The sequence below is a fragment of the Lonchura striata genome, chromosome Z (assembly GCF_046129695.1).
Source record: "Lonchura striata isolate bLonStr1 chromosome Z, bLonStr1.mat, whole genome shotgun sequence".
NCBI classification, from domain to species: domain Eukaryota; kingdom Metazoa; phylum Chordata; class Aves; order Passeriformes; family Estrildidae; genus Lonchura; species Lonchura striata.
This window is the reverse complement of record NC_134642.1, coordinates 11,179,474-11,190,472: the sequence shown is the minus strand read 5'-3', so window position 1 is coordinate 11,190,472 and position 10,999 is coordinate 11,179,474. Positions and strand designations below refer to the sequence as shown.

The 10,999-nt window shown below is 39.3% G+C and overlaps 1 protein-coding gene across 1 annotated transcript; it reads right to left on the bottom strand.

Annotated features, from left to right (window-relative positions):
- Positions 1 to 214: 214 nt before the first annotated feature.
- On the bottom strand, positions 215 to 10,310 carry LOC110471011 (fructose-1,6-bisphosphatase 1). Its single transcript, XM_021531141.2, has 7 exons — positions 10,101 to 10,310; positions 7,519 to 7,681; positions 5,440 to 5,532; positions 4,310 to 4,453; positions 2,951 to 3,088; positions 1,626 to 1,745; positions 215 to 637 (listed from the first exon to the last, which is right to left on the bottom strand). Exons 1-7 carry the CDS (start codon positions 10,268 to 10,270, stop codon positions 446 to 448), a joined length of 1,020 nt encoding a protein of 339 aa, XP_021386816.1. The 5' UTR covers positions 10,271 to 10,310; the 3' UTR covers positions 215 to 445.
- Between the last annotated feature and the right edge of the window lie 689 nt (positions 10,311 to 10,999).

The window sequence follows — 10,999 nt, the reverse complement described above, 5'->3', positions numbered from 1 at the left end:
GGTCTAGGAAAGGTCACTCATTGTAAGAGGCAGCTGAGTTTTCTTCCCAGGACTTTTAAAAGAGGACAGAGTTGGCTATACTCTGATAGTCTGTAGCTCGTCTAAAAAAGGTGAGATTATTTACCCCCCTTAGATATTGAATGCAACACAGTATTTCCTTGCAGCACACGTGGCTCTTCTGTAACCACAAATGATACATGAAAAAGAAAACATATTTTTCCTTTGCTTTAATTTTTAATGCTTCCTTTAATGCAATCTTTTAATGCCTTTCATTGCACAATGCAGTTGCACAAGATTTCACTTTAAAAAATATTATGAAAATATGGCTCATTTGCTCTTTTGCTACCGAAGTCAGACAGCTCAATCTCACAGTATTGCAGCATATTCTTTGGTTCAGCTGTAAGACATTTTATCCCCTGTGCACAGTGAATTCCGCAAGCTTTGTTTACTTAGCTGAATGTTTCTTGACTATCTCAAGGTACTCCTTCACATCATCAGGAGACCCCAAGACAACAGGCACTCTTTGGTGGATATCCTCAGGCACTATATCTAGTACAGCTTGATGACCAGTTGTAGCTATGCCCCCAGCCTTCTCAATAACAAAAGCCATAGGATTGCATTCGTAGAGAAGTCTCAGCTAGAAAAGTAAAAATGGCAGAAGTCAAGCCAGGCAATGCCAAAAAACATGACATGCAAATATATTTGGCATGTGATTTTAAATATCCTAAGTACTCTTTATTTCACATAAACATTGACTCAACAATGAAATTGTGTGGATTTTCTTTTAAAAACACAGTGAATGCTGGATTTTCCCCAATCTGAGTGTGTTCTCCTTAGCCCATGTTGGCATTGGGCTATCTACGGAGAGACAAATCTTGTATGTTAAGACACAACTGTTAATTATGCAGACCACATAAGGCCATGTAAAAGTGAAAAGAAAAACATGAGCTCTGAGCTTGCCACTATGTTTCTCTAATGAATAACTGTCTTTTATCTGCAACCTGAGGCAGTATTTTACGGAGAATTACAAAAGAGATCAAAGGTCTTTGCTGAATAAACAGTCCCCTTGTCAGCCTGTGAGTGCGTGATCTTCCCTGATTGACCATTGTCCTGGCAGATGCAGCCAGGCAGAGTTCCTACAGATGAAGTCCTGTTACCACGCACAAGATGCAGATTTCACAATGGAAAGATTTTCCATTTCCCAAGATTTTCCCAATGGATTGACAACATTTAGGTTTCTTACAAATTAGCTTCTGATAAAAATGTCAAGGTAATGCAGATTCTTTGCTTTGTAATGTTCTATTTGGCTGGGACCAGAACCACCAGTTTTGGCTGATATGCCTGTTTGAGCAGCCCACCCCCTGGTACATTTCACAAGCTGGATATGTTTGCAGACAGAGAAGTCACTGCAGTTGAGACAGGTGAGCAGCAGCCCTAGAATAAAAGTGTCTGACAACAGGCTGCTGTCACTTGTGACAGCGTGCAAGGGATGGCCATGTCCCCCCACACAAGAAATACAAGTTACCAAATTACAAAACACAGGCTCTGTAATCAAAATATTGATCTTGATAGTGAAACACCTAGATCATACAGTATTTTCTATAACCAGGCTTATTCAGGTTTACCTTTCCTTTGGGACTTTTGGTGTTAGCAGGATACAGAAAGATTCCTCCATACACCAGTGTGCGATGCACGTCTGCCACCATAGATCCTACGTACCTCCCACCATACGGTGAACTGCCATCCTACAGAAAAACATTCCAATAAAAGAAACTGTACAGGACAACAGGTTAACCTCCCCCACATGGCTCTTTAGCAGTTCTAACATCTTTCATCTCCATAGCATGCTTCACTGATAATACTCAAAGTAGTTTTGCAGGGTATGTCAGTATCCTCTTCATTTTCTAACTAGGAAAATCCAAGGAAAATGAATAACAGAAGACTTCAGCATAGATGGGCAGTAGTGCCATAACCAGAAAATGTATCCCAACTCTTCACTGGCTCTAACACTTGGAAAACATTGCATTTCCAGAAGCAAAAACTCAAATGCTAGGAATTGATATTGTGGCCTTGTCTTTTCTAGCAGAAAATAATTGAAGAGCAAAATAAGTGATTTTTCCTACTTCTTCCAACAATTTTTTGCCAGCTTCTGCTTTTTTTTTTTGTTAAGAAAGTTAATAGTTGACTTCTGGTGTTATTTCCTTATTCTACTCCCTGGAGTACATTTTAATATCTACATAAACAACAGGCCTGCAAAGACGAATGATGAAAACATCAATCTTCTTTCAAAGCAAGATAAGGAAGTCAGGACAGGACACCAACACTTAACAATAGTAGGTGTTCACATGTCACTGCCAGTGTAATGACTTCAGTGACGAAATGTGTAAGGCATGAGAACCTTTTACGGGCACTCCTTGGAGCTTTGGGCCTCCTGTCACTAGGAAGTTGCACAAACACAAAGCAGGCCTTGAAACTACACTAGATTTTCACGAGAGGTGCTCCTAGGACACAGCTCGTGTCACCACTGCCAGCTCCACGCTGCTCTCCAGCTACTCAGATGCTGCAGTAAGGAAGCAGCAATACAACATATGTTGATCAAATTTATTCATCACCAGACAAGATTTCCTCTCTGCTTGATTACCAAATGCCCAGTTTTGCCTTCAGCACCATTACTCAAGTCTTTATTCAGGAAAAAAGATTCAAAAAAAGAAAAAGGGAAGAAAGGAAAAAAATGCAAATGAGGCGCAGCACAGTATTGGAGAATGCTGAAATATCTGGTTTTATCAACTGCTGCTTGCATTAGCAATCATACATCAAGTTATATTTTAAATAGACAGGCGAGGAAATCAAGCCCTGAACAGTTCATGAGAGAATGAGTGATTTATCACAAAGCTGTAAATCATGAATGTTGTTTGCCATCAGAAAGTTTCTCTGAAACAGGATCTTTTACCTCAGGGAATTTCTTCTTTTTGAGATATTCTGTGATGGCAGGATCAAAATATTTAGCATAGCCTTCATTGAGACTGTAGATGTTACCCTTCTTTTTGATTTTCACATCTCTTTCCACCAAAATGAATTCTCCAATTGCCTAACCATAAGAAAGAAAAAATATTTATTAACATTATTGCTCACTTATTTGCCAGCCAAGGCAAAATCCAATAATACACAATTTAAATACACAATTTAATAAAAACTTACTACCACTACCAATTTTTTAAATAATTCAGTACCTACAATATAGTAGTCTTTGCAGTCTACATGCGAGTCTATTTTTTAATACATAAAATACAGACAGAGCATGAATCCTGTCATCATGCAAGCTTCCTCATACTACCATTCCAAGCATTCTCTATTTTCCATGCCCAAAAAATGCTATTTGTAGATTTGTTTATCTCTCCATTATTTTTCTAGACTTAGAGCAATATAAGTTTCAGAACTCTAGGGAGTTTGGAAACAGAGTACTGGCTGAAGCAATGCATAAACATCTTCAAATAGCTGCAGATACTCCAGTTCCTTTTAGCTTTGTTTAACTGGAAGCATGTGACCAAGGGCCAGTCTGTTTAGTTTTCTCTAAAGTAAATTTCCAAGTCAGTACTAACAGTAAACAAAATAATATGCATGCATGCTCTAAGTTAGATCTGTTGCTTGAATAAAGTAAAAAATATGTGCATCTATTTAAGCTGCTGCTAAACAGAGAGTACTAAGTTATATTTCCTGCAGCTTGATCACTGCAGGTGATAAAAACTTAAGACTGGCAGGAGTCATCCTGACTGATCACAAAGAAACAGGCTGCTAAAGCAAACTACTTTCTGCTATGATCAACATGACTTTTGTTTTAAAGCTCATGGCAAATGCATGCTAGAACATCACATCACCCACACACTTCACTTACTCTTACACACCATGGTGGGATCTCAAAATACAGAAGAAGGTTAAATATTTATGCTCCTCTGGTTTACTAAAGTCCTAGTATTAAGGAAAGGACAAATTAGACTTAAAGAGTATTTTGTACTGGAGAAAACTGCTGATTTGAAATATCACATGATAGCACATGCTGTGTATTTGCTCTGCAGATGGAGCTGTCTTCCTGTTGTTCAGTCACACATGGCCCCACTGCACCAGGCAGGTGGAATACAAGTCTCTTGACATTACTGCTGGTAGGTTATAAGAACAAGTGCATTTGTATTTCATTCCTTCATGCTACCTTGAAAACTGCTCCTTTGGCTGATTGTCCTGGGGACAAACAAGGCTTATAGACAGTGCCTTGCAATCCCTAATACAGAAACAAAGGAACAGAGTATATTCTCACCGGATCCAGCATGAAACAGTTGACACCTCCAGCAGAAGTTGCCAGTACCAGCATGGTGGCACTCCCATAGAGTGCATAACCAGCTGCCACAAGATTACGTCCAGGCTGTAAAGCATCTTTCCCACAAGGTTCATTAGGGGACACCTAGAACGAGTATAGTCAATTTGATTTAATTTCTTCTGCTGGTACATGACAGAACTCTGGGATAGGGACAGTCTTCTGCTCCATATCCATGCCATGTGGTGACAGAAATGTTGTCATGATCCCCAACTAAGATTCCTACTGGATGCACTAATACAAATTATATACAGGATACAAACACATTGATCTAGAAATGCACTTCTAACTAAGCCTAGCAGGAATGCAGGAAGCAGGAAAGGATTAAGGAGATAATAAAGAGCTATGCTCCTCCTTGTAAGTCATGATGAACATAGCTCAGAGGAAAACTCAGAGGCACAGTTGAAAAGAAATGAAACATGACTCACAGAGTTCAAAGCTGATCAAAAGTACCTGGGATTTTTTTTTGTTTTCTTTTGCTTCACACAAAAATGAGGTTGAAAATAGCTACTTTGAGATATATGACAATATACAAAAGGTGATCAAAATGGACAATTGGGTGTGTTTTATCTGATTTGCTTTTTTCCCTATGTTGTGACCTGTAAATCTGGTATTTCAACCTCCTTCAGAGAGTGTTTCTGCCTTTCAGACTGAATTAGACACTTCAAATGCATATGACATGTTTCAGCTCTGGTTTGTTTTTGAAGCCTGTCCTCAGGCCAACAGAACTATTAGTAGAGAGAGCAAGAAAACCTGAAAGCACATTCCCCAAGTAGATGACAACCATGTGGTATTTTGCCTCAACACAAATATTCATGAAACCTAAGACATGATCTTTTCCAAGGGGTAATTTCATCAGCTGGCAAATTAAATATCAGCTAGGCTTCCATGTACACATAGGTTCTTCTTCTAAGAGACTAATTCAAATTCAAATCCGTGTGTCTGTGAAATACTAGATTTAACTTAAAGCTGGTCTTGAGTCTCTTTCATAAACAAGTTTAGTTAGATTTTATTGTCTGCATATTATGGCTGCACAATAATAGTCTTTCATATTCTACATGAAAGAATTTTACCTTTTTATAAATTGCAAAGATGGTCCCAATGGAAACAAGACAGTCAATATTGGATGAACCATCTAGAGGGTCTATGCAGACTATGTATTTACCCTAAAAAACACAAAAAAGAGAACTTGATTAGTGATAGTGTTTATCCACTTCCTCTAAATGAAAACATATCAGTTGGCAAATTTTCTAAGAGACTTACACAGCAATATAAGCTAAAATACGTTTATTGATTGTGAAGGAACCAAATTCAAATGTCAGCAATTCTTTGGCCCAGATTCCCAGATTTCAACCCTTGATTACAACTCTGATTTGTGCCAAACCAGAACCTGAGAAATCTTTAAAGTACATAGCAGTTGATAACACAGGAAAAGTGAAGTTTTCTCATATACTTTTTAATTAAAAAAAAAAAAAAAAAAAAAAAAAAAAAAAAAAAAAGGGGGGGAATACTTTTATTGGTTTAGTTTCATCTGTGGAATTGAAGGCAATCCTCTCATATCCACCATCTAGGCTAGACTGCACTTTCTCTTTGGTTACAAAATGTCTTTCTCAACAGTAAGGAGAAAAACAAAATTTAGATAAGCCTTTTTCATGTTCAGCTAAAAACTATATTTTACCTCTACCTACAGAGGTATATAAAAGCTCTTTAAATGGCTGCCATGCCTAAACTATACATTTTCCTTTATCTGTGCTCTGAAATGGTCTAATCTTACCCTGAGTTTTGGGGATCAAAAAGAAGTCTTTACCTTATTGCTGGATTATAGAATCCTGTATATATAGGAAATTGACAGTACAGGAGAAAAGCTAACAAACTGTACCTTTTAAATATTTTGTTCCCCCTTCATTTTATTCATAGTTGTCTTAATAATAGTGTGTAACAGCAGTGTTTATTTGTTTTTCAGTTGATTTTATCCTGCATGTCAGAAACTTAATTGAAGTTCAGCAGTGCTCTACTCTGCAAGTAGGAATTCCTGGTATGCATTGATAAAAACAGTGTATTAGCTTACATTTAGTTTAGAAAAGCATTAATACGCAGACTCCCCCCAGTGATATTTGAGACTATTTCTTCAGATTTAAGGAAATCCAATGCCTAGTGACGCTGTTGAGGCAGGACAGGAACGAGGAGATTCTGAGCCAGAAGGTGAGAGAATAGAACTCTGATTTATTTCAAAATGCATCGCTCTTTATACAAGGCTTCGTGCAGACCAACTCTATTGGTCCTGAAGTGCAAACAACTTGGTGCAGAGTGCATGATGCACGGTGGTAGGACTTAACTATAAACCATATGAACAACAAGAGAGATAAAAAACTTTATTTACATTATTTTTAGCACTTTCTCAGGCTTCTGCCTGGTTAGAAACTTTCCATTTCTCTCTTTGACTGAATCTGAGATCAACAGCCTAGAAAATCAATTTTGAAGATTTCTCAACAGGGGAAAAAAAAAAACCTGCCTAAACAACGCAATTTTTATTATACTTCGAAATTATGTTTTTGCTGTTTGTTTTTACTAAATTTTTACTCAGATTTTTACATGATCAGACCAAAATATTATCTGGGAAATAGGAACTATCCCACAAGTGCATGCAGGCTTGTGAATATAAATAATAATAAAAAAATATAGCAAATGCTTTTGTTTTATTGTTGCTAAGTCTTTCATAGACTTCAAGGAGAATTTTTGTGATTTAAAGACCTCAAGATTTGACCTGCAGAGAACAGCTCATCAGTGTCCCACTCAAAAAGTAACATTTCAAAAAGGCTTGACTGACTCAGAGCATAGTTCCAGAGATCAGACAGGGATGAATGAAATGCTTTCCCCACAATAAGAAAAAGATGGGAAAAAAAGAAGGTAGGGAGGAACAACACATAAAAAATAAATAAACCAACAAACACTAGTCTGGAGAGCAGAAATGACAGAAAGAACAAATGTTGACTAACACTCTCTCCACCCATCACCTCTACCTTCATTTGCCAATTTAGGAAAGTACCTGTTTTCTGAAACTTTTAATTCAGTTTTACTTCTTTGGATGTGGAGCAGTACACCTGTACAGGCTGATCTGAAATCAAGCAAGGAGAACTTTTAAAGTTACTGACCTGTTTTTCAGTTTCCACTATCACAGCATCTTTGTTTTCTTCAGACACAATAACACATGTACTGAAGGATGACTTGAGCATGTTAATCACCAGGTCATTGGAAAGAATATCCAGCTTTTTTACTTGATCTCCAGTCACATTGGTAGACCCAGCAATTCCATAGCTAGAGCAATTGCAAAAGAGAACATTTCATGAGAACAGAGCACTGCATCTTCTAAAGGGTTCTGTTTCTTATACCTCTAAAACCTCCTATAAACATACTTTACTTTCAAATGACATTACAGCTCTCCAAACCTGTTCTATATTTACTGGCCAGTGAATTCTTGCTGAGACATTAGCTGTGTTTGCATATGTAGAAGTTGCTGAGAAATACAAATCACTTTTCAGTACTTTGTAAATATAGTTAAACACAGACAGACCAAGCTGTGAAGGCTGAGTTAACAGCTGTGCTTTTTAATGAGCTCTTAAGACCTGCATATTATTCCTTAATTCTAGGCTCTGCATACCCTAAAAGCTAGGAATTCATTAGAATATTTTATGTTTTAAAAACATATGAATCTATACTTTAAAAAATATGAATATATATGTGAATCTGACCACACTAGTTATGCTATATCCTCTGTGTGTAATATACTCCTGATTAGCAGTATGATGTGCAAATTGCAGCAGAAAAGGTCTGTTCACAGATAAATCAACCTATTAATGATTTAATGTTTTCAGTTTTGATTTGAAGTAGTAAATGTCTCCTTGGGAAAAGAGCTGAGAAATACAAATAAGAAATACAAATAAAATTCTGCAAGGTAATCAGAATCAAACCATCTGGTATACGGAAATATCAGGACACCTTATGGTAGGCGATCCTGTAAGTACACAAAACAGAGAAAGGGGAAATTCAGCTCTTAGAAGGGAAAAAAAAATAGCCAGCTTGGCACATTCAGGTGACTCTTAGGTCTTTCAGCCACAGTTCATTGATTATGCTGAACACTGGTATTTCAGGTTTTATGTAGTAACACTGAACACATTACCTTAGCAATGCATTTCTTCAGTTTTATGCATGAGACAAAGAAAAATACCTGGCATAACTCTCTGTCTTTCTCTACCTCTGCTACAGTGACTTGAATATTTTTTTGCAACAGTGAAATTGCTTTTAGAAAAAAAGTATTTGGAACACCATGCTTATGAGGGGAGGCACAGCAGCAAAACAGCTTCTGTACCTCATCTTTTGAGGACTCCTGGGAGATGTGTCAGGCGTGGAGCCTGCAGCTGGGAAGGCAGAACAGTCTTCCACAGCTGTTCTGCATATCCCATGCTGAGCAGCACTAACCACATAGTTGAGTCAGGGGATGGTCCAAAGAAATGGATTGCAGTGATGCTTACTTGTTCACATTCCCTGACAACAAAGCAAAATCTCACCACTGCTTATAAAATGCAGTTCCACAGCAGGAACTGTTCAAGGAGGCTTATGAGTCCAAAGCCTGCTACCCCAGCAGGTGATGGAGAGTTAAACCCACAGTGCAGGGGAGCATAAGACAAGTCTTTGGGCACAGTTACCAAACCTGTGGGTAACTGCCAACAGACACACACGTAAGTTACTAAAGGAATAGAGCCCTAAGCTTACAAATCAGATTACAGCTGGGATACCCTGGTTTCTATTGATATATAGGAGGCATATGAAAGGGCTAGCACATCACAATTAAAAATTACCACAGGTACCTGCAGTCTGAAGTCAAAACAGAAAAATTGTTCAAACATACATAAAGTGGAGGAATTTTGCCTTTTTTCTTAATATGTTTTCCTTTGCACAGCTTTTAGAGGCAAATTAATTTTCTCTTTACAACATTTTCCATTAAATAATGAAATAGTCCATGTCTAAAGCCTTGGCCAGCACACAACTGGGCATATGAAGATACTTGGTAATATACTTAATAAGTAAAATATGCAGGAAGATTAGTTACCTACAAATAGTTTCAGGTATTTCACATTTCAAAAGCTCCAAATTCCTTCTGATGCATCTCCAGAACAACATCCTTCTGACTGGATGTTGACTGACACAGACACTACCATTCCTAACCAGTGCACTTTCTAAAATCCTTAGATATCCAAAGTTTCATAAACTCTAGTTGCTATGATGCACTATGAAAAAAAAACCACTCTGAATTTGATTTGACACCTCAAAGAATCAAATTATGAATTGATATTAAGCAATATGCAATAAGCAATAATTCAGCCTTATTTCGCTAGGCTTTGTCTTTCAGTATATTTGGGCTTATGGCTCCAGCTGCCCACACCTGCTGAAAGTATTAATGAAGTTCCATTATCAGCAGACATTTGTCAAAGACTAGGCAGCTTACACTGCTCAAAAGTCATAGGACCTGTGTCACTTGGAAAAAATCACAAGATACTAAAGGAGTTAACTCCAGCTCTGTGCGAGAGGATGGGTTGATGCAGCCCTACTCACAGGCTTTTCCGGTGAAAGAAATATCCATTCCCATCCTGTCCCCGATACCCACCACCCCAGAGGCAGCAGGATGCCCTGGGCCCGCGGGGATGCGGAAAGGTGAGGGGCGCATCCCGGGACTCACAGGTTGGCGATGCCCGCTTTGCGGACGGCGGTGGAGATGGCTTTGATGGCCGTGCAGAGGGAGTTGAGGAGCTGCGTGAACTCCCCGCTGCCCTTCGCCCGCCTGCCTTCCTCCATCACGAAGCGGGTCATGGTGATGACATTGGTGTCGAAGGTGGAGCGGTCCGTCATGGTGGCGGCGGTGCGAGTGCGGCGCGGCCGCGGGCGCGGACACTTTGTCACTTGTCCCGGCGGGGCGGGGCGGGCCGGGGCGGGCTGGCAGCGAGAGAGCGGTCCCTCCCACCGGCATGCTGAAATACCCGCTGCGAGGAATCCCCGCCGCACCCTTCCTTTTTTTTTCTTTTTCTTTTTTCTCTCCCTTAACCAAATCTTGTCTCATACATTGTGCGGGAAGAGACGAGAGAAGGATGCTTTGGGCACTCGTTGTGTGCACGGCACGGAGCCGGTCGGCACACGGGTGTTGGTAGTTCTTATTGTTTGCAGTGGTCACACTTCAGTGCTAACGGTCCTGAAATGGTGCCCCAAAATTCACAAGTCAGCTTCCTTTCACCACTTGATTGCAACACTCTTTGTGTGTCATTGCAGATTATAGCGAACTGCGCGCAGCCTACAGAGCAAGGTCAGTATCTCCTGCTGCACAGCAAAGCTCTCATCCTGATTCTTCAGTGCAGGAAAACCACATATTCAGTAACCGATTCCATCAAGTATTAACTTACTTAGTTTACAGAGGTCGTGTTAACCCCACATGTCCCAGTCTCATCCTACACCATAAAACAGTTGCAAGGAAACAGCCCCTGACAGCTGGACCCAAATGAGACTTTTATAACAAACTCTCCAAACCTGTTCAACAGAAAGACATCGGCTGAGTCCCACTTCAAAAGCTAGAAGTCAAAGCACCTC